Source organism: Gossypium hirsutum, chromosome A06 (assembly GCF_007990345.1).
Source record: "Gossypium hirsutum isolate 1008001.06 chromosome A06, Gossypium_hirsutum_v2.1, whole genome shotgun sequence".
In the NCBI taxonomy this organism is placed as follows: Eukaryota; Viridiplantae; Streptophyta; class Magnoliopsida; order Malvales; family Malvaceae; genus Gossypium; species Gossypium hirsutum.
The window spans coordinates 13,286,259-13,312,420 of NC_053429.1; the positions used below are offsets into that span (position 1 = coordinate 13,286,259).

Below are 26,162 nucleotides of genomic sequence, written 5' to 3' on the forward strand. Positions count from 1 at the left end.
CCCGAGCTCGTTGAGTTGAGTCCGAGTTCACTTAGGGGCGGGTTACATGATTTCTTGATTACATATGTGGCACTTATGTGCAAATTATCCATGTATCCGATTTATATTCCGATGTGTTCAACGGGTGAAATTTCTAGTTTAATGGAAGAGCACTTAAGATATAAGTGACGTTTTGGGTAAGTGTTGTGAAATGGACACTTTGGACAGGTATGTTCTTAACCCTCGGGTTGAAAATAGATACAACAACGATAAGGTGGTAAGATGATGAATGATGTTTAAAGATGTTATATATGTTTTGGTGGTACCATGCTAAAGTTGTTTGGTATATTTGTATTGTTATGTTACTTGTTATTTACATATGAACTTACTAAGCATTCATGCTTACTCCTTCCTTTTCATTCACTGTAGTTTTGAACAAGCCGGCTCAGGAATCGGGACAGGTCGAAAGTTCGATCACACTATCCAAAGGACTTTTATCTTGGTAAATGGCTTGTACAACTACTTAAGTATGACATGTATAGCAATATACTTATTTTGTGTAAATAGTTTTATGATATGGCCATGTTTGGTTGAGAAAATGTTTGATATTGATAAGTCATGGTGATGGCTAATTTAGATCATGTTTGATATCATGGAAGTTTAATAGGTTATCTAGTTCATAAAAATTCATGGAAAGATGAAACTTGCCTTAAAACAGAATATTGCTGCAGCAATGACATGAATTTGAAAAATAACTAAAAATAGTATAAATGGAAAAAAATGATTAGTAAGTTATGAAATTGAAGCTTAATGAGTCTATTTTCATATGGATTGAACAAAACAGGAATATAAATTATATTTTATGAGATATTTAAACTTTTGCGAAACAGGGCCAGAGTGATTTCTGGATCCCCTGTTCTGAGTTTAAAAATTCATAATAAATTTTACTAAAATAATTAGAAGTTTTTATTTATATGTACAGATTCTTTATTGAGTCTAGTTTTAATAGAAACAAACTTCATAGTCATTGAAATTTTTTATAGAGATATATCTGATTCGTAATACACAGAGGTCAGGGCAGTCAAACCCTGAAACAGGAGATATTTTAATTAATAAATTGTACTAACTGGCCCAATAGAAAAATTCTAGAAAAAAATTAGTAAATAGATATATAAGTCTAAATTCAGGGAAAATTTACATATCTTGATTTCGAGTTTTGTAACTCGAGATATGATTTTTCTTGTAACTGTGACGCGAGTAGCTAGAAAGCTGTGAATGTAGAAATAAATGATTTGAAGTTTTTAAATTGATAAATTATGTTCGGTAACCCCTCAAGCTCGACTCCGGTGATGGTCTCGGGCATGGGGGCGTTACACCCATGTCCTATACTAACTCAAAATTTTAAATGCAGGGGACGCACGGCCATAGTACACACACCCGAGTATCCAACCATGTGGACCCTAATAGGCTATTTTCCAAGCCTTAAGTCACCCATTTCTACTCCTTATACCATTATACTATGTTTACTAACTTATAAATTAAACATCCATGTTCAGGGCATTAACAACTTATTACCATATCACACATTTTTTCCATGGTCATGATCACCTCGAATGGTCCTAAGGTATTCACCATGTATATATGTCATATTCTTCTTATACATAGTGAACAAGTATAATTACAATTCCCCATCACAAGACATTTACACATATCATGGATGAATAGGCTTACAAGCCAAAATCACTATAAGCCACATCTCATGGCTACATACAACAAATCATTATAAGCCAATACATTTGGCTAATCACAACAACATCGATCATATAAAAACTATGTCTCTATACATGTCACTCACTTGAACACGTTTAACCTATACATGTCAATACTCCAAGGGTAAAGGCTCGATAGTGTGATACTGCCTCTGACGATCTCCAACCCCGAGCTGACCTGTCAAAAGTAAAAGATGGAAAGGGGAGTAAGCTTTACACTTAGTAAGTCCATATGAAAATAATAAGCATTATAGTTGCATGTTTCCTTAGGTAAAACAACTATAATTATGCTTTTATTCATATTCTGGTCAAGCTGTCTACTCGAGTCATAGTCGATAAATTATTTATAACTTGATCTATAGAACTCCAAATTAATATCCGTTAATTCTCCCAAAAACTAGACTCATATATCTTCTTATCAAAAAAATTTTAGAATTTTTAGTCTAGCCAATAAGTACATTTTATTATTCAAAATCTCATGTTTCGCTGTTTGACAGCTTCTACCTTTCTTCACTAAAATTTATTTATCTCCTAGTACGAGACTCGGATAATGTTACCGTCTCTTTCTCCTGAAATTAGACTCATTGAGTATTTCAATCATATGAATTTTAACTCATAATTATTTTTTTTTTACAATTTATAGTGATTTTCTAAAGTTGAGACAGGGGAGTCTGGAATCACTCCAACTCTGTCTCACAAGAATTCAAATATCTCATGATACAGAATTCTTTTGCTTACATTGTTTCCTTTATGTGAAGCTAGACTCATTAAGCTTTAATTCAATATTTTATTTAGTCTTTAATTAAATTTCTAAAATTTTTAGTGGATTTTCAAAGTCAAACCAATGCTGCTGTACCAAATCTGTCCTAGTGCAACAAGATAATAACCATCACAATTTGTTGTAGAAATTATTCTCATAAATATGATTCATTCATTTGCACCATTGTCATAAGTCCATTTCATTTTTCATGTCAAGTACCTGTTCATGGGTTTCGAGTACTTACCTGTGCTATCATTTAGCACTGCACTCGTCCAAACGTGACAACTCACATGCATCATAATATTATCATATAACATACATTATGTATCATGGCAAGAGCCTTTTATTTCATTTCTCATATTAATCTCGTTGAATTTCTCGAAATCTCGATGGATATCCTATTCACTGTCAATTCATACAAGTGATCATTTCATATGCGCACTCCCGCGAATCTCACAACTTATTGCAGGATTACCAGTCCAGGCTAAATCCCCCGTAATATAAACTCATGGAGTGATGTTGGGATTACCAATCCAGGCTAAATCCCTTGTACGACAAGCACTCTCAATGAGCTCGGATCTGAATTTCCAGTCCAGGCTAAATTCAGACCCCAATCGGATTACCCGTCCGGGCTAAATCCTTAATGTACACATATTCTTCGGGAGGCTCAATCACTTAAGGAACACCCGTCCAGGCTAGATACTTTTCATACTTGAGATCACGGATTACTCGTCCGGGCTAAATCCTTTTCTGCAACACATGCAGGATCTCAAGTCATGTAAGCCATGGTTTATCCATCGAATTTCCCTTTTTATTCAACTGAGATTTTTCTCTTTTCATCAAGTATCTCATTATGCATAGCTGCTCATGTCATGTACATCCAATTCAACAAATTTCCATGTATATTTAGACATTAGTCCATAAGATAAACATGGTATTACATATAATTATAATTTTGCATTTGTTACAATATATAATCTTCATATAAACTAAATAAATATCCATCACACAATGTTAACACATCAATTTAAGTTCAAGTATGAACAATAATATTATTGCATTATCATTGACATATGAACTTACCTCGGTTTCGGGTACGACTATTTATTTCGAGTTTGCGCTTAACCTTGTTCGACCTTGTTCTAAGTCTGAATCTTGTTTTCCTTGATCTATAATATCACATTTAGCCTACTAATTAGTCACATTATTCATAGGGGTCCAAAAATCATATTTTTGAAAATTTTCATTTTGACCCTTAAACTTTTGCATATTTACACTTTTGCCCCAATGTTCGAAAATTAAACTTCATCCTATTTTCTTATGTTTTATGACATGCTGATCATTTTTCATAACTATGACAGCCCCCAATTTCCACTAAATCACCCTTTTATGACCAATTTTACAACTTTTATAAAACGGTCCTTTCGGATGTTTTCATCAAAAACCGCTTAGTAAAAGTTGTTTATTAAACATGAAACACTCATTTTCTTCCATTAGGCATCAAAATTTCATTTCTTCCATTAGACATCAAAATTCATGCATATTACTCATGGGTAAATTTTTAAACATAAACCCTAGCTCAAAATAATGGTAGAAACAGCTAAAACATGTTACCGAGATTTCAAAAATGTAAAGAACTTTAAAATCGAGGTTCGAGAGCACTTACAAATGAGCTTGGAAGCTTGACCCAAACCCTAACCATGGCTTCCATGGGGGTTTCGGCTGATACATGGAGAAGATGACCAAATTTTGGCTATTTTGGCTTTTTAATTCTTTTAATTATTAGTTTACCAAAATGCCCCTAACTTAAAAATATTTTATTACACCCATTTCATGTCTATTTTTTTCCAGCAAGTAACTAATGGTCTAATTACCATTTAAGGACCTCCCATTTAAAATTTCATGACAATTAGACACCTCTAACATGTAGAACACAACTTTTGCACTTTTTACAATTTAGTCCTTTTGACCGAATTGAGTGCCCAAACATCGAAGACCATAAAAATATAATAAAAATAAATTTTATTACATCGAATTTGCGGTCCCGAAACCACTATCCGACTAGGCCCTAATTTGGGATGTTACAAGTATAGTCAGACTGATTCTGGATAAATTGAAAATGGGTTTGGATAGGCAGAAATATTATGAAGATCTGAAGCGGAGGGAAATTGAGTTCAGTGCTAGTGATCGGGTTTTCTTGAAAGTATCTCAGTGGAAAAAGGTATTAATGTTTGGGAGGAAGGGCAAGTTGAGCCCTAGATTCATTGGACCCTACTAGATTCGTAAGAGAATTAAATTGGTGGCTTATTAGCTTGAGTTGCCTCCCGAGCTGCAACACATTCATGATGTGTTCCATGTATCAATGTTGAGGCGGTACCGATCAGACCCTTCTTACATAATCTCGATTAAGGAGATTGAGGTTAGACCGAAGTTGTCTTTTGAGGAGAAGCTTGTGTATATTTTGGATAGAGAGGTAAAGGTTCTTAGAAGGAAACATATCTCACTAGTTAATGTTTTTTGGCAGAACCATGGCGCCAAGGAAACCACTTGGAGTCGGAGGACTCAATTCGTCAATAGTATCCTCATCTGTTCGAATCAGGTAAATTTTTAGGCCAAAATTACTTTTAAGGGGGAGAGTTTTCACATCTTAAATTTCTAACTAAAAATGTTGTAAAATTATAACAAGATTAAGTAATTAGCCTAATGGTTAAGAGTTATTGAAATTGTCCTTAAGACTAGAGTTTAATTCCCTTCACTTGCAATTTCTTTTTTCTTTTAAGCATGTACCGTCCACCCCTAGCAAATTGTTAGATTTCAGCCTGACTCAAACATTGGAAAATCTGATAAACTTGAGCATTCAAAGACTTTCTCTAAATTATAAAAAGGTTATCAGTTTTTTAAGAGATTAAACCAATTTTTATGTAGAATTTATCATCTTTTTTTCCCCTATTGTCGTCCGACACCCTTCTTTTCTCTCTTCTTCCTCAACTTATACTCTATTTTCTTCCATTATTATGTCATTCCTTACCTCTTCCATTATTGATACTGTTTTTCTCTTTTGCCTCTTCTTTACTTTATCTTTTATTCAACATTTTTGTTACTCTTTTGCCCCTTTTGTTGTTTTCCCTCCTTCCATTGCCACACATGGAGCCTTGATTGCTTCCATATCCTTTTTTTAGTTTTTCTATTAATTTTTACACACTTTGGTTGAACCCTCCTTGATCTTTGTTAGGGGTTTTTCAATTCTGTGATAACCATACATCATAGATCTAGTAAATGGGTGAAGCGTAAGTGTCAATTCTATCAAGACCTAACATTGTTTCTCCTTCTTTTAATTTTCCTACTTTGGCTGATTGTGTTTAATGCCATAGCCGATCTTTTTATACTGATTATTTGTATTATTTTTTTTGAAGGAATGAATCTGAACATCTCGGATCAGCAGTGATAAAAAAGGCTATTCATATCTTCATTGTTGCCAAAACAATGTAAGTAGGGATCCTGAATACCAAATCTAAGTGGTCGTTGTGTTTTCCTAATTTGGTCAAACCCTATAGGGTTGTTTTAGGTTGGTCTTAACTCACGTTTTTTCATGTTATGTATAGATCTAAGCGAGATCTATCTAGATCTAAGTTGTAGAAGTTGCTATTTTATGTTAGTCCATTGGATTCGCATAAATCAAGTGTGGGTATGTCCTTCGTATGTATTAGTAATTCTAAATGATATATTATATACATGTGGTAAATACTGTATGTTGATTTTGGGCATGATCGAATAGTCGGTTACAGTTTAGAGGTATATCAAGATTGGTAAGTAATATGAGGTAATGGCCAAATGTTAGGGCTTAAAGTTGTGACTGATTGTGTGATATTTGGGTTGTTTGATGTGTAATATTAAATCATGCTGTTGATTGACATTGTTTCTTGTTTTCTTGTAAAAGCATGCCATTGATTGAGATTGTTAATATTGAAAGCATAAAAATATGCCATCGTTACCTTTGAATTCAATGCATGTAAGCATGCCACTGAATTGATATTGGTATTGAAAAACATGATTTGCTTTATTGAAAGTATGTCATATTGCATTGCATGGGGTTGGGTTTTTTGGATGATAGAGGAGTTTCACAGAGTACCGATGGTTTACCTGCAACATTGGTTAGTCAGTATACTTCACCCCGGAGTATTATGGTGTATTGGCATCTTGTCTGCAAAATGGTTATTCGTGAACTATTCGCAAACCAAATTGGCAGTTTATCTACAATATTGATATTGGTGGTTCAACCACATTAAGTTTCAACTCCTATTGTCTTGGTGTTCAGATGACAAGTTCTGGAGAACTCGTAGTGTGTAGCAAAGGAATGGGTAGCACTTTGTATTGGTGCATAATAATGCCATGTATATGAAATTGGAAAACTGAATGCTACGATGCCATGTTTATTGTAAGATTGTTACTAAAATGATTGAATGCTAAATTGATTGATAATCTAGTTATTCACTGTTGCCATGTTTAGACTCACACTAAGCTTTTTAAGATCACCCCTAGTTTTCTCTTTACAGATAACCTCAGGACTAGGGTCAGACACAGTATTTGAAGGTCTCATCACATATTTTGTAACACTTCTTACCCGTGTTTGACACCGAAACAGGGTATGAGGCATTATCTAACATAAACACATGCAATCGTATAAAACTGGGTCATAAATTTGCGTTCAAATTTAAAACTTTTCACATTTCATCTTAAAGTCCCTAATATGGGCCTACGAAGCCCAAATCATGCTTTAGAAATGGTTCGGGACCAAACTGAGAACTTTAGAAAACTTTGAAAATTTTCATGAAAAGCAGAGGCACACTCTTGTGTGATATTAGGACACGGCCGTGTGGCTCCCATGGCCATGTCCCTAGCCCATGCACTAATCTGACTTGCCATTGCAAACAAATTTACGTCACACATAGATATCACCACTCATTCATCCACATATGTAAGCATACACATACTTGAAATGCATCATCATGGACTTATAATATAGCCAATATACCAACATCAAATGGTCTTGCACAACAATGAACTTTCAAATAGCATAGGCCAACATTTTAGGCCAAAACAATTATGAAACATACAAAAATAACCAAGTCCCCTATATATGCCATAACCGTGAGTATAAGAATTATCAATTCCCAATTTGTTAGTTTGGTACTGTGATAGGTTCTCTGGCGACTTCCAACCCGAGCTAACATGAGGACATTATAAACACAAAATAAACGGAGTAAGCTATATAGCTTATTAAGTTGGTATGTAAATAATAAGAAATTTATTAACATGCTTTTACCAATTCTCACAATATGTTCTCAAGATAATACAATCATAATTGCTCATAGTTCCACTATTTACTCTTGTTCATCTCAAGTTGTCTTCTCAAGTCATAGTCACTAAATTATTTATATCTTGAGCTACGGAACTCCAAATTAATATATAATAATTTTCACTAAAACTAAACTCACATATCTTCTTACCATAAAATTTTCAGAATTTTTAGTCTAGCCAATAAGTACAATTTATTCTTTAAAGTCTCCCCTATTCTGCTATTTGACAGTTTCAACCCTTCTTCACTAGAAATTAATCATCTCATCGTATGGGATTCGGATGATGTTCCCGTCTATTTCAATTGAACATAGACTCAATAAGAATTTTAAAAATATAAACTGTAACCAATATTTATTTTTAAACAATTTTTAATAATTTTCCAAAGTCAGAATAGGGGATTTCAAAATCATTCTGACCTTGTCTCACAAAAATTAAAATATATCATAATATGAATTTTTTTTCTTACATTGTTTCTTTTATGTGAAAATAGACTCAATAAGCCTTAATTTAATATCTTATTCAACCTCTAATTCGATTTCTACCATTTTTGATGATTTTTCAAAGTCACACAACTACTGTTGTCCAAAACTATTTTACTGCTAATTTTACTCTATCACGTTTTCTTTGTATTAACTTTCATTCAACATTCACATAGATTTTGTATGTCCCCGTATCACTTAAATCAGTTATACTTTCATTTTGTTTTTCATCTTGGCTATGCCAGTTGATACACTTAAACCTCAATGAAAACACATTATTTCAATTCAACATCAAATCATATTATTGGTTCATAATTCTTTCACATTTAATCATCACATAGTCATTTTCATTTTCACTTATTCATTTCCATTGAACACATCAGAATAATAACGGATACACGGTGGCCTCCACATAGTATTTGTAATAGTCTGATTTAGTCCCTAGTCAAAATAGTGGTTCGGGACCACATATCCTAGTCAAAAAAATATTTAAATATTATTTTTCACGTTTATGATATGTGAATGAGCATGTGTAAAAGTCTCGTATGAAAATTTGAATGTTTGTGTGCTTAATTTTGAAAAAGGACCTAATCGTGTAAAATGTAAAAGTTGTCTGCTACTTGTTAAAAGTGCCTATTTGATTTGGCTTTATGAATGTGAGGTCCTTATGAGGTTATTTGACCATTGAATGAATTAAATGACTTAAATGGGCATTATATCATAATTTATTTATGGTTTAATAAAGGGCAAAATTAGTATTTAGCCTATTATGTTAATTATATGAAAAAAAAATAGAAAACAAAGACATTTTATGCTTAGCCTTGCTGAAAATCACAAGAAAAATAAAAGAGAAAGAACATTAGGTTTTGGCCATTGATTTTCTTTGATTGAGGTATGTGTTTTGTTCTTTTTTGATAATTTTTACGTTTTTGTAATCATTGCTTTGTATACTATCAAGCCCATGTCTCAATTTCTGATTTTGATGATGATTTTGAAATGTGTCATGGATGAATTCATGAGCTTTATGTTGTTAATTGATGAAATATGAAAGTTTGATGTTGGGTTTATATGTTTTGTCTTTGGATTTTTGATGATTTTGAGTAAAATGGGCTAAATTATGAAATTTGTAAATTGAGGGACTAAAATGTGAAATAAATGAACTACATGGACATATATGAACCTTATATAAATTCAGCTAAGCTTGTGTACAAGCAAATATGTGTATTTTGTGATTTTGTGAATTAGGGACTAAAGTGTCAAAATATGAAAATGTGAGGGCAAGTTTGCAGAATGCCCTAAATGTGTGTTTGTGGATAGTTTTGAATGAATTTGTGATTGAATTAGTTAAATTTGAATTTATATAAATCGAGAATTAAAGAATACAGAGTTAGATCGGAGAGGTCGAAAGTTGTCGAGTAACCGATTTCATTCATCCGAATCCGTACAAGGTAAGTCTATATACAAATAAATGTATTTGAAATGGTTTATTTATGCTTATTGCCATTTAACTATGATGAATGAATATATGAGTTGAGAAAAATAAGACATTCGAGAAAGTATTGACAAAGTTCCGACGTTCGAAAAGCCCCGTACGAACTTTAGGAACAGTTAGGATACATATGTCATGACATGGGATTCCGAAATGTGTTATCGTGTAAGGGACATTGGCATTGTTTATGCTTTTCGAGCTTTCTATGTATCCTTATGTTTCCGAATGGTTCAAACGGGCATTCTGAGAAATGAATGGCTTTGTGAAATGCATATTCGATTCAAGTACGTTTGAATTGTACATTATGTTGAGAATGAAAGGTAAGTACATGTATCTTTGAGAACATATGAATTATAAGCGAACCATATGATATATGTTAGCATCTTGGTCATAAAGTACATGTATTCTTGATGTTTATATGCTTATGTTGATAAGTTTTTTTGTATATGGCTTACTAAGCTTTTGAAAGCTTACTCTGTGTATGTTTGCATTGTTTTATAGATATCAAAGCTACATAACCTCGAGGATCGTCGAGGATCGTCACCACACTGTCGAACCTTATTTTGGTACTTTTGAAAATGTATATATTGAAGTATGGCATGTATAGGCTAGAAATGTTTAGAATTTTTTTGTGATATATATTTAGCCATGTAATATGGCTTGGTATGGATATGATTATGATATGGTTTTTGGTTTATGAAATGTGAGGCAATATGATATATTTGGTCTGTTTATGTATGGATAAAAGAAATGGTAAACGTGGTAAGCTTTTGGTTTATGTTAGTTATGGTAATTGATAAGTTTGATCATAAGATTAAATGATGTATTGAAAGAAATGTTTTGATATGCTTTTGTCTTATATTTTAACATAGATTGCTAAGGCTTATGAGCATGAAACTGGTTGGTAATGATATGCCATGAATGGCTTATGTTTTGGTTGTGAATTGGTCATAAAAGGTTGTGTAAATATGCTTAGTTTGGTGCTTGTAGGTTTGACCCAATTGGGGTGGCAAGTTGGCTATTCAAATGGCCTATTTTTTTCCACATGGGGGTGTGTCTCAGCCGTGTGCGACACACGGTTACGTTACACGGCCGTGTGTCCCCTGGGGTACCCTACGAATTAAAGTCAGTATACCCTCTAGTTTTGACATGGCCTAGACACACGGGCGTGTCTATTGATCGTGTGTGGCACACGGGCTGGCACAAGGGCGTGTGGTTGGCCGTGTAGCCAAGTCAGTAGCCTCCCTAATTTTCACACAGTCCAGCACACGGGCGTGTCTTATGGCCGTGTGGATAAGTCGGTATTTATGCCCTGTTTTTCCATGGCTTAGACACATGGGCGTGTCTAATGCCGTGTGAGGCACACGGCCTGTTCACACGAGTGAGTGACCTCTGAAATGTTGAAATATTTTCTAAGTTCTGAAACTTTCATATATTATCGATTTGGTCCTGAATGCTTGGTTTAGACTTTGTATGCTTGGTTTAAATTCATATTGAATATGAATAACTTGTATTTATTGAATTGAGATGATATTTGATATTTGATTGTTCTGATCTGAGTTATAATCCGGTAATGCCTCTTAACCTATTCCAGTGACGGTTATGGGTTAAGGGTGTCATAGTACCACCCTTGTAGCCAAAGCTATTTTATTCACAAAGTGGACTTCACATAGTACCACACTTGTGTCCAAAGCTATTATATTCAAAAAGTGGCCTTCACATAGTACCACACTTGTGTTCAAAGCTATTATAGTCACAAAGTGGCCTTCACATAGTACCACACTTGTGTCCAAAGCTATTATTTCACTTAGCACAATTTCATATCCTAGATGTGGTCTTACATGCAAATCACTTATTTCATTTAGCACATTACCATGGTCTAACCATGGTCTAACCATGGTCTTTTACCGTTAATTCATATTTCACTACGCAACGATCGTGATCAATCCTGCATTTTTACTCAATTCGAACGTTTACTTTAATTTTCAAATTTTAATCAAATATATAATAGTATTGCATAATTAACACAAATCAATAACGTTTATTAACATACGAACTTACATAGACCAAAATGGCGAAAAGGACCAAATCGTCTAATACTCGTTTTTCCCCTGTTCTAAGTCTGAACTTCGTTTTTCTTGATAATCGAGCTTGGAAGGTTGAAAAACCCTAGCCATGGTTTCCCCTTGTGAAATTCGGCCTTGGGGTTGAAGATGGACAAAAATTGGCTTTTAATTTTGTTTTTAATTCATTTTAATTACTAAATGACCAAAATGCCCCTAATTTAAAAATATTCTATTTCACCTATTTCATGTTCATTTTTGTCCAAAAAATTAACCAATGGTCTAATTACCATTTAAGGACCTCCAATTTAAAATTTCATAACAATTGGACACCTCTAACATGTAGAACCCAACTTTTGTACTTTTTACAATTTAGTCCTTTTGACTAAATTGAGTGCCCAAACGTCGAAATTTTTTAACGAAATTTTCATAAAATCATTCCATGAAACCGTAGACCATAAAAATATGATAAAAATAAATTTTTTCCTCATCAGATTTGTGGTCCAGAAATCACTGTTCCGACTAGGCCCAAAATCGGGTTGTTACATATTTTCATACAATAAAGTATTTTAAAATTTTACTTAATTTTTTTGTTTTATTTTGGGACTATAATTTTTATTAAGTATGGATTGTGGTATGGGTGGTTTTTATTTGGGATTTTTGCATGCATGAGATATTTGAATGGAAACAAAAAAAATTAAATATTCGACCTAACACAATTTAAAATATGGGATTTTAAACAAACACCAAAAGCAACTCTTTTTTCATTGCGAAATGGTGAAGCATAGTTTTCCAAAGGTTTATCGACAAAATAAATTGAGGAATTTTATTTTCAAATGACACATCTTTTGAATAAAATTAGACTTCAATTATGGGTGGTAAAAACATGAATTTTTGCAGGGCGATAATACTTTAGCAACAAAAATTGTTTGGGATGATAAGTGACATTGATATTTTGTGAACTTTACATTAATGAAGTTAATGTCAGTAATAGACCGACAACTCATCTAAACTCAAAAGGATGAAAAATGTTATTTCTTTCTTTTCAAGAAAAAAACAAAAAAAAAATGGAAAACCTCAATTGTGTCATCCCAAACCCAGTCGGGATGGTCCGACCCAAATTTAGAATGACACATTAGTCACCAAAGTGACCCAGAAATAAACACATACAGAATTTGAGCGTAGATATTTTTTTTCTACATCTAATCAACATTTAGCATACATTTTAATCATATTCAGTCATACAAATTCAAATAAAACCTAATTGCATGCATTTCTAACATAAAACATACAATAGGTACTTAGAGGTGAAATGGTCAATTCACTCAAAACATGTAATTACGCATGGTATACAAAATTAATCACATAATCTAGTTATAGTGACTGGTTAAAACCATTCCTAAAAATTTCAACTTAATCCGGTTATTAATTCATGGTTAATTTTTAAAATGTAAATCCTGGGAACTAAATCATAAAAATGTCAAAATATCATATTAATTGAATCATAAAATTAAATGTAGATATATGAAATTAGGCATCTAAGGTACAGGTGTAAAAATTTTCAAACATAATTCAAATACTTTCTAATACTCCTAATCAACAGTTAAATTATGTTTATTCACATAATTGGATACATTATCAAAATATGACTCATCAAGTAGTCTCATTATGCATACACGTTAACTAAGGCTTAGAATTCAACTACTCAACTTGTTAAATTTGGCCTAACATGCATATCTAAAGAACCTACGTGTCCAAAATATACCATTTGGTTCATTAAAACATGCCGCAAACATCAAAAAATTTCTTTGACCTCGAAGTATCATTTTAGCCATTAAACATGTCTTTAACACTTATGCATACAATTAAAACATACTTTGCATCATTCCAAAGCAATCAAAACAACAAATTAAAACCACAATTCAAATCCAAAATCCAAAATTAGTTTATAAAATCTATTCCCAAGGTATAGTCCTATATTGCCTTTAAACCACATTTAAAACTAAAGTCACCTACGCAAAATTATTACCTTGCTTGGATCACCTTTCTTGCTTGCCTCTCACCCCTTGCTTCCCTTATTTTTATGCATATTTAAAGTGGAGAGTGTGAATTTAAACAAGCTTAGTGAATGTTCAAAAATACTAGTAAGCATACACAATTTCAAAAGTTAAGCAAAAGCATACTATAAGCACATTTGCACACTCATGAACCACAAGTTAAAAACACACTTCCATGTTACAAAGGCCTCTCAAATATGGTCTTATCCTCACATATAGTTGCACACTCATCACATATACATCAATTTATGATAATATTTCACATTGAAACTATGAAACATACCTGTATAAATATACACCTTGCATTAACGGAACTCTAAACACACCTAAATTCATAGAGCCTAACACATCCCATAAGTGTAGCACAAACTAAACACTCTCCAAACACACCAACACATCCCATTGAATGGAGCTTAACTCAACATTCCTTTATCTCTCCAACACATCTCATGAGCCTCTATACCCATATCACATATCAATAACGGTTGAGTACTTACAATCCTATGGCATGCCAACTATATCCAATGGTTTCAAAAGATTACAATGCCAATATATTCACATTTACACATGTTTCATTACTGTTTCATGCACATTTTTGTATAAAATTTGTCACATACATTTCACTTTTCACATACACTAAACATGCTTAGCATAGGCATGTATTTTGCACTCTCAAGTGCTATCACATTGATCTCATAGAGCCACATCCACTTTAAATCATATACACGTGCATAAAGTCAGTAGATTACATATCACAAACATTGTTTACATCACATTTCACTATTTTAACACACTCTCAACACATTACACATAGCATAGACACAATTTGCACAATTTTAAGCAATAGATTAGAAATGTTTACTGTAATATCCCGAATTAGGGCCTAAACGGAATAGTGGTTTCATGACCAAAAATCTGAGATAGAAATAACTATTTTATAATTATTTTGATGTTTATGATATGATTTCATGATTATGTGAAAATTTTGTGATGAAATCCTATGCCTAAAGTGCTTAAATTGAAATTAGGCACTAAATCGAATAATTTGCAAAACTTGCATTCTAGGAGTTTTTAGTATGAAATTGGCCTAAATTCCATGCCAACAAATTGTCATATCAACTTGTGGGAACGTACGTATGATTTTGTACCTATACGCGAACAAATTGTTAGAATGGGTTTAGCGAAATCTTCGGATTACATGGCATAGTTTAGACTTAATGGTAAGTCATATCTATTGTTGAAACAGGAAAGGAGTAGACAAATTTGTCGTAGAAGGCCGGCACGACCCCATACGAGGTCACAATCAGGACTAAATGCATCGAGTTCATTATCATCAGCTCCAACCTTGAATCCTATACTAGTGGGTGCACCTCTCAGTCAGTGTAGTTCATACTTTTTTGGTGCATTTACTAACAAACCTATGTTTTTCACACAAGTACCAAACTATGCACCATCATCGATATATGCCCCATTATCCATTCCACCATCATATCATGCATCAACACCTTCCTCGGGAATATTTTTTACACCATGTTATCTGCAGAAGCATATTATACATCATTGTCACCAACAACACCATCATTTCCATGATTTCTTAAAATTCCAGCATTTTATGCACAATTGGGTAGTTCAGCACTGTATATTTTTTCATCAATAGTGTCACAAGCACTACCAAAATCAATATTCTTTAAAAATGGATCATCTTCACAACCATCTACTAATACAATCGACAATATATGATCATAACCTAGGATGCAAATGCAGTCTAGCACGGAAAAACAAGATGAGGATGAAGATAAAGCTAGAGGTGAAGATGGAAATGAAGATAATGCTGGAGGTGAAGATGGAGATGAAGATAATGATAATGATGACGATGAAGATGATGGGGACAATGAAGATGACGATGATGAGACAGAACCCCAACCATAATGAAATCTTCATCATACCAACACCAACTGGGTTGTGGCACACATTCGGCCAAGCGATGGAGATTATTTTTTCATATTAAATTTTTTCATGTACATCATCATTTAGTTTGTTAACTTTTAATTTTTTTAATTTATATATGCAATGCTTCCATTTATATTTTTTTTTTGTATTTTTACATCACCAATCTACGTATTTACACTTTATCAAAAAAGTTATTTATTTTGTATGTTTAATTCAATTTTGAATTATCCATTAATTTTAAAATTGGTCAATATAATATTAGAATAGATTACATAATTAATGATTTTTTTGTTATTCTTTTGTTAAAAAATGTAAAAATATAGCTAAATTAATTAATTTTTTAATTCAACTTGTTAACTACTAAAATTTCCATTCTATATAGGTAATTAGCACTGTATTTGTTTACTCCCAACAAATTCTCCAACATTTCATGGAATCGATGTTAGACGGGCTCATACCCTGTCGAAGAAAATAAATAGTATATCATAGAAAATAATATTTACTATGTACCCATGTTAATAACATATTGTTGTTCCTCATCTTTTTGGAATTAGTCTAGGTAATTTTCCCTGATATGACGTATACAATACCTATGGTGTGCACGATCCTATAGGCTTTCACGTCGATTAATTGCAACCTATATTTTGGGTTCCCTATTAGAAATAACGCATATATCGAGTTGTGGCATAACATGCTGTCTCAAGTTAGTCAAGAAGAAGTCCCAGGCATCCACAGTTCCTTGTTCAACAATTGCAAAAACTATTGATAGGATTTTCTGATTATTGTCCTATGCAATGACCAATAAGAAGTGATGCCCATATCTCTCTTACACGAATGTACTATCAATTTGGACTAGTGGCTTACCGTATTGGAATGTTTCAATGCATGGCTTGGATGTCCAAGAAAGATGATGGAAAATTCTTTTGCCTTGGACCATTCGGTTTTCATGATACAAAGGTTCTGTTTGTAAATTGATTAGGGTACCTAGGACATACTGATTCAGTACATTCAACCATTGTCGCATATCATTATATGATTTATCCCACCCATTATGCATTCTTTTCCATTATATTTTATTTTGCAACCCATGCCTTGTAGTACGACACGGTGTAATCATACTCACTATGGATATTGGCAATCAAAATTGGCAAGGAATCTTAGGATTCACTTTCACCATAGTTAAGCTCATGTTAGAGATAAGGTCATAATTCAATTTCAAATGATCCTTAACTTATCTACAACAACACATATGGAGCGTAATATTTCTTTATTGTCTAGAACCTCGTATTCTTTCTCATCGATGTCATGATTTTCCAATGACATCTACTGCCATGCATTGCACACTTCCTCTCATATTTTTTGCTTGCGATTTTGTAATATGAAAATTGACCCCATACTTTACACTATACTATTTCATTGTGGCAATAACATCTTTGGAGGAAAACTCTATTCTAACTTGTAAATCGTCGAAATTTGTAGAAAAACTCTCATGACTCAAACTTCTATGAGGAAGTTATGAAAATTCTAACCCATCTTGAATATCAATGTCGACATTAATCATCTGTGGTGGAGGTTCATACGCCATAAAATTTGGATGGGTTCCTCCAGCATTGCCTTGACCTTCACTGTCAGAATTACTCCCCTTTGGTTTAGTAGGAACAACCTATTGTAACATCCCAAATTTTTAATTTTAGATTCGTAAAATTATGACAAGAATGAGCTGGTGGCTCAATGGTTAAGAGAAAATATAGAGAATGGAATAATCTTTGGGACCTAAGTTTGAATCCCTACTATTACGTATTATTGAATCTTATGCAAAGTTTTCTCATTGCTCCTATTGCATTGCTGTCCAACTAAGTAACCCTAAGGTTAAATATATTTTTTTGTACAACTTCATTGTTCTCTTTTTGTTGCTGTCGTCCAACATACCATCTTCATTCTCTCTCAATTCATTTTTTTCCTTTCTCTTTTCCTCTTTTGAGCCGCCCAAACCCTAGTCTTTTGCACCCTCTTTGATGTATATTTCTCCTCCATTAGTGGTGATTTGATGTTCGTTTTCTTCACTTTCTTGTTGCCTTTTTTCCATTCATTTTACATCTTTCATTTTTCTATTTTTATCATACGAAAACAGCCCTCATTGCCGCCACAAAAAGATCGCCATTGCCACCCTCTCTCCTCCTTGTGTAGGTGATGTTTATTTTCTCTTGTTCTCTTCCTTTTTAGTTCCGTTTATTACTGATTTATTTCTGGAATTTTGATGTTATTTTGCTATTCAAAAATAACCTCATTTCAACCTTATAGTTCCCTAAAGATTGCCCAATGCAAACCCCTAAATCGTCGTTGTTGGGGGTGTTTGTCGTACCTTAAAATCTCTCTAGTGGCTATCGATTTTTGCCCTTAATATATTGATATAATCTATTTTTTCTATCCCTTTATCATTTATTTTTGAAACTTAAAACAGTCCCTTAAGCTCTTCTTTGTTTTGTTCCTAAGCAGCCCATTTTTTTGTTATCCATGATGGTGTGCCGCCCATTTTATCACTTTTGTTGCCCTTTCCTAGTTAGTAAAATATTTTCACTCGTATCATCTAATTGGTTTTTTAATCATGTTATTTTTTTAGGTGAACTCGTTTCCCTTCATTCGACGATACAAAAGTAGTTAACGGGTAGTGTAAGTGCAAAATTTAGTGAAAGCTAGTGCTGTATTAATTTCGCTTAAAGTTGTTGTTTTGGCCAGTTATTTCTAAGGCTTTTTGCTAATGCTTAATTATTGAATTTTCTTATATAAAATTTATCATAGGTGCTGATCGTAACATCCCAAACCAGTAGTAAAATTGGAACCTAATTGCACTCTCACTAGGCATTGTTTTAGTGTAAGATTGATCGTTTTAGCGAATCTAAAAATTTGTTATTGAAATATTGTTTTGGCCGAACCCTTATGGGTGTTTCAAGACTTCTTAAGTGTAAAATTAAAATTTTAATTTTTTTAGATCAATGATCATTTAAGGTGCGAAAGTGCAGATTTTTATGACGTAGTGTTGCGAGTTGCGAATTAAGGTGTGGAACTTTAAATTATTGTTTACAATACATTCAAATATATGTTCAATTGGTAAATATTTCTTATTGTTCGGACATGACCGAATGGCCAAATAAGTGTATTGAATGGTGCCAAACGAGGTACGTTATTTACAATTGATCGAGTGATGAGCCTTATTAAATTTGCATGAATGCAAAATTGACGTGTTTGATTAATTGATTGCATGCTTGATATTGATATACTGTGAAATGACATTATATGGATTTTTATTGTTTATTAAGTGTTTGTATAGCATTCGACTCATTAAGTCATTGTTTGATTGCATATTAAGTATTTTTGATTGTGATGTCATTGTATCAGTTAACTGAAAACTTGCAATCCATGTACTTAAATTGTTACCGTAAGCATCTTAACGTGCCACTGAACTGAATATGTTACTGTAAGCATATTAAGCATGTCGTTGAATTGAATATGTTACCGTAAGCATGTAAAACATGCCATTGTACTGAAATCGAACTGAAAGCATGATTTTGCTCAATGATTATATGTCATATTGCATATGCATGGGGTGGGTTATTATGGTGTGTAACGAATGGATGGGTAGGAACCTTTTTACATTGCATCATGCTCATGATATATTTATAAGCTTATTGAAATATGCCATGTACCGTATTATAATGAGATTGTTGACTAATTATATTAATATTGACTCACATTGAGCTATTTTAAGCTCACGCTTTAGTCTTAACTTCTTAGGTAATGATCGAAATTAGGATCGGACCCGACATGCAGATGTATCATGGACTTCGGACTATTTTTACTATTATTAATTTTTAATAAGTATTTATTCAATATTTGGACTGTAAAATATCATTTTGGACTGTAGTTTGGGGTTTTTGGATTTGGGTTTTATGCATGTATTATTCAAACACATTGATTATATATTTTAACCGAAAAATGCATGTTACTCGACCTAATTAAAATCTGACCTGAATAGTGTTTTTCCACTACTTTGAAAGATAACAAAATTTTGTAAAACTAAGCGAAAGACAATGGGTTTCTAAAAACATCACTATCAATAATAAAAATGAGGCTTAAGAATAGATGGCTCAATAAATGAATATTTTTCAAACTAACTCAAGTGCAACCGTAGTTTTCCAAAATTTTGGATTGTGTTATGGGTTTTTGGATTTGAGTTTTATGCATGCATTATTCAAACTCGTTGATTATATATGTTAATCGAAAAATGCATGTTACTTGACCTAATTAAAATCTGACATGAATAGTATATTTCCACTATTTTGAAAGATAACGAAATTTTGCAAAACAAAGCAACAAACAACGAGTTTCTATAAACATCAATATCAATAATAAAAATGAGACTTAAGAATAAATGGTTCAATAAATGAATATTTTTCGAACTAACTCAAGTGTAACTGTGGTTTTCCAAAATGAGTTAAATTAGGGTTTTTATGGTACGAAGGTTTACTTAGTCATTTCAATGGCTAATGTAGTATTCACAATCTGGCTATAACGTCTAAGCTGATATGGTTTAGAAAATAATGCAATTTCCAAACCATCAGGCCCTAACTACCAAATTGGATCATCATCAGTTTCAACTTCCTATTCGTCCTCAACCCCAATTGCGATTTCATGTACCAGATTGGATATCTCTTCTCCAGTGAAGGTTGTAAGGAGAACATCATTTGTTCTCATCAACCCTACGCTAAAACCAAGATTACTTACGGATTGCCCACCTATGTCACTTGGTGGCATACTTGCATAAGTGTTTGCAGCATAAGACATCAGTTTTTCAAAGTTGAAATCAAAGGTGCTCATAGAATGTCATGTTGAGGTCTCTGCGTTTGAGTTACCAATTAACCCCGACTGCAAGCCAAATTTTAAATTGAAGGCTGAAACCGAGGAATGCATTCCCATTGATGATTTCGACATTCTCAGATATGTGTTATACAACAATGCCATGAAACCATTGTAAAATAGTGTGGTTGGGCATTCTACTTCCTGTTCCTAAAATAAATTAACTGAAATTGTTGTCAAACTCAGACTACCTTCCACTACATTGCAAAACTGAGCATATAAATCTACTATAGCATTTCTAGTTGAGCAATTTGTATCAAGCATTAACTCGATAATGTATCATATCTTATAGGATTCATTGATGTTAGATATCTATATTTCAAGCTCAAAATTCTCCTTTGCCTTAAAGTTGAGACTTTCATTCTAATTATTGAAAAAAGCTCATTCAATTTGATACTTCAATTGAAAGCCAATTCTATAGGTTGGGCTGATACAAAAATGGTCTCAATTTCAGTATCACAAATTTGACTGTTGTAATAAATAACTACTTTAATTCATTTACTTATCTTTTCCAAAAAAATATTTTTCACATGTTTAATATAAAATTAAAACAAAAACATTATACAAAAAAAATAAATACTCATTAGCCAAATTCAAACACCGACACTAAATTTACTTGAACTAATTTACTTTGTTGGGTTGATTTTCCAACTTCAAATTTTTAATATCAACAATCTTATCCTTAGTATGCTAATCTTCTACTCGAAATTTAACTGTGAAAACCTCTCCATATTAATCTACATTTTACAGGAAACTTTTAACAGCCTGATTTTCAACGATACCAAAAATGGTAGTTTCAAAACTCCATTTTCTAATGATTGAGTCATTAAATATTAATAAATATTTATGAGGTTATTACAGTATTATACTCAATTATGGTCTAATAATTTTAATTATGTGGAAAGTTAGTCAAGGTACAAGTGTATCAGTTCAAAAGTTAGTGGTTTTGGAAATTGACGTCTTGGGACCTCGTTTCTGTAAATTGTAAATTAAATTTTGAATATGTAACTTTACAGAATTAGTTATTAATTAAGGTATAAGGAGTAAATTGTAAATGTTAATCGTTATAGATTTTTAGTTGATAAAAGGATTAAATGGGAAACATTTAAGGACTTGCATGGAAATTAAGCCTTAATGCATTTATTTGGACGGTTTAGTCATATAATGACATTAATTTTATTATAAAATTTGAATTATTATAATAAAATATATTAGAAAGGAAATAAACATGAAATAAAAAGAAAGATAGTGAAATGAAAGAGAAAAATTTCCTTCCATCTTCTTCCCATGACCGAATTCTCCATAGTTAGAAAACCAAGCTTTGGTCAAGTTTCTTCCTATTGCATGGCAAGTAAATCAAACTCGTTTTTCGTAATTTTTATATTTTTGAGATCGTTGTAGCTTAATCTAGCTAGCTTGGGTACTAAATTGTAAAATTGTTAAAGTTTTAAAATGTTGTCATTGATGGTTTTTGATGTTTTTGTTGTTAAATAGCTTCGTTATAAGCATATATTTGTTATGGACTAAATTATAAAGTGAATTTTGTGAGTTTTGAACTGAGGGACTAAAATGAAAATATTTTGAAATTAAAATAAAGTTTCTGTAGTTTTTGAATTTAGAGGGTAGTATAGGAATGAAACTAAAATCGGATTGAAAAACAAAGCTTAAAATTTATAGATATATCTATTTCGATCTTAATGACTAAATTGAATAAAATGTGAAACTTTAGAGAACTTTTGTAAAATGAAATAGAATTGATATATTTTGTAATAAGCTGTTAAAAGATGTTTAGAATTGATAAATTTAAATGAATTATTATAGATCGAGATTTGAATCAATCAGATGATAATCGAGAAATTACAGATTAGTCCTCAACTTCTTGTTGGTTGTTGTTTTCCAAGTAAGTTCATATGGAACTTATTGTATTCTATTATTATGTTTAAATTTTGTGTTTATACCTATTAATTTTATATATATACAAGTTTAATTTTTATTAATACGGAATCTATCGAAATGAATTGTAAAATAAGAAATTTAAATGATAATAGTAATAGATGGGTAGAATTGACAGATCGAAGTTGTGTTATGATTGAATGAAGTGTATATGGTGATAAATCGTCGTAAATGTATGTGAATTATTATTGGAAATACAAAAAGCAAGTGTACAACTACAGAGATTGAAAATGGATTGAATACAAGGAATAAGGTTTGTTTGAACTTAGTGAATTAACTAGGATACAAATGATATGTCGTTAGGGTTTATACAGTTTTAGATGTTGGTCTTGGATGTTTTACCGATGGCTAAGGTCCTACATTTTTTGCGGATTCTTCATAGCTAGTGTGAGCAACATCATGTAAAGTTACCATCCCAACCCACAACTCGTGTAAGCAAACCCATTTTCACAGCTCGTGTGAGCATTCTTATCCCATGTGTCTGAAATATATTTACTATAGTTCTTTGGGCAATAAATAGGTTGTGAAAGTGAATTGGTATAAAGATTCAAAGATGTATTAAATGTTGTACATGAGTTTAGTACGGTATTTGTGTTTCAATTCTTGAGTATATTAATTTTCAGGTAAGTTTGTGTGATGTTATTTGGATTAATATTTGTTTATGTTGTATTGTATGTTTTTAACTTGTAATTAAATCATTATGAAATAATGAATTGGTCGTGAAGGACTAATTTGTGAAATTTTATATGATTTTTGAAAATATTGGTTAATGAGAATGTATACAGAAACGTTACATGATTATGAGAATGTCAAGGGATTGAATGGGTTAAATTATTATATTTCCAGACAAGCATGGTTGAATTTGATATGAGTAAGAACTTAAGTATATACAATAAATTGAGTTTTAATCGGATATCATATCTTTGTTATAATAAAATCATTGCACGGATATATGTAAATTACATTAGCAGTTCTTGAAGTATAAGGAAACTAACCTATTGGTTGTTTTTGTGGAAATGTATACGAAAGTGCAAGGAAGACAAGGATGCCATATCAATTACCAAATTGGTTTAATAGTTTAAGTTGGCTTAAGATCAAGGTATGTTGTGTTAATTTCATTTGAGCTTATTAAGAATTTGTAATGCTTATCTTGTTTGTTTTTCTATCTCTGTGTAGGTTATTTTGTAGAACATGTTGGCCGGATCAACTCAAAGCTTACACTATCCAACCTCTGGTTCGATAGTCTTTTATTTGTTCCAGATTTGGTTATGTGGCATGTATATAGGATTTTATTTATATTTAAGTTATCTTGGATGTTTATGATTTTTGTCTAATGATGTTGATGATGTTTGATGATTTGGTATTATTATGAGATATGCATGTGGCAAGTGAATAGCCAACTTGAAATGTGATTTACTTGAGCTAATGGATGTATAATGGCCAAGTTTGGTTATGGTTTGTATGTATATAAATGGTTGTTTGGTATGGTCTAATGGTTGAATTGAATGACATGTTGTTATGTGGATTGTATAAGGTTTCTAGGTGTACGTTTGAGGTGATATAAATGTGGAATTGGTATAAGTTTTTTGTGTGAATTGGTACCAAACTTGTATGTGGTTTATTTTGATAATATGACCATTTATGAGTGATTGTAACTTGAAGTTTTATTTGCTTATAGTGAACCTATATGGTTATAATCCAAATTGTTATGAAATGAGATTAAATATTTGAAATGATTCACATTATGTAATGGTGCCATTGAGGCATATTGGTTAGATAATAGATATTAGGGATGTTGATTTGTGGTATGCTATGGTAGGTATTATACATTCTTATAAACATGTCTAAAAGTTGATATAGGTGCATGTACGGTCCAATTAAGAAATTGATTTTGGTAGCTTGCACAAAAAGGGGAACTTTAGTATTACACAGTTCCCGAATGTTACCCGGGCTAGCCACACACCTGTGTGAGTACTGTAGATATGTCACTAGGTTTGCACACAATCTCAACTTGTTACACAGCCCAGGTACATGGTCGTGTGACTTTTAATGAATTTTTGCATTTAGGTCCACACGACTTAAGTAAGACACATGGCCTGGCTACATGGCTATGCAACTCCAATTCTACATGAACATAGCCTACCACACGGCCTAGGTACACGGTCATGTGACCCCTATTTGAAAAAATTCCCATGCATTTTGTTAAGTTTTCAATTAAGTCCTATTTGTTCCCAGGTTAATTTAAGAGTTTTCGTAAGCTCGATCAAGACTCAAATTTAATTGTATATTATAATATTTGAATATTTATGATATGATTGATTATTTGAATAATTTATTTATGATATAATTTATTTATTTATACATAAGCTCGTATAAAGCCCGAGAAAAATTATATTTGGTGATTTTGCATTAAATTGATTATGATTGTATGATTCATATTCAATTTGAATGTTAATTATGTAGTTATAAAGTAATTCCTTTTTTTATTTGAAATAATTAATGTGAATTGAATGTGTTCTATTTCAACATTATCTAAGCGTTCCGTAGCTCAGGTCCTGCGATCAAACCAAGTGGGGGGTGTTATAAAACTCTACCACGAATATGAACTAATTTTTAAAATGCTAGAAAAGAAAGGACATACTCACAAATCAGAAAAACTCTTCTAACAAGAAGTGTTTTTTTGAAAAGTTTTTCTTTCCCAATTTTCGTATTCTTGTGACAAAATTCTGTTGTGGAAAAGATGAGATGAACTGTGAATTTTGTCCCTAGATTCTCGAGTTTTTAAATTATTATTAAAATTTTCTGACTATTTTCAAATTTCAATCCAACAATTAATTTTTCTTTTATTTTCCTTTCAAGTTTTAATCCCACGACTATTTTATTTCGAAGTAACATTTTTTTGTTAATGTGGCTAGAGATAAGGGGAAAGTGTACCCTATAGTATGCACTTTCCCCTCTTCTGCCACATCAATAAAGAATGCTCCTTGCAGTTTTTGTCCCAAAAAATGACTTATTTCTTTAATTATTTTTTTAAAATTGACATATATACCTAATTTCTTCAATTCTAATATGAATTATTTATATTTTACAATTTTTATAATATCCATATTTTTTGTAACGTCCCAAATCTTATTAATTTGTTTCTATAAGTTTTGACACACAAGTGTGTATTTGCTTTAGTGGTTAAGTGTTCTGGGTGTCTGTGAGAGGTTTCAAGTTCAAGCCCTAGCTTTGGCGAATTTTGGCTTTTTCCTGAATTGAGGCTTAACTTCTAGTCAGCAGGCTTATATTAAAATATTTGTAATTTCATATCAGAATGGGTCTGTTGGTCTGGTGGTTAAAATGTGTGTTGGTGAGTTGGAGGGTGTTGGAGGTTTGGAGTTCGAATCCA

General features: G+C 32.2%; 1 protein-coding gene across 1 annotated transcript; it reads left to right on the forward strand.

Annotated features, from left to right (window-relative positions):
* Window positions 1-4,627: 4,627 nt before the first annotated feature.
* On the forward strand, window positions 4,628-15,883 carry LOC121230473 (rRNA-processing protein EFG1-like). Its single transcript, XM_041115366.1, has 4 exons — window positions 4,628-4,729; window positions 4,820-4,981; window positions 5,033-5,107; window positions 15,719-15,883. Exons 1-4 carry the CDS (start codon window positions 4,628-4,630, stop codon window positions 15,881-15,883), a joined length of 504 nt encoding a protein of 167 aa, XP_040971300.1.
* Window positions 15,884-26,162: the final 10,279 nt, after the last annotated feature.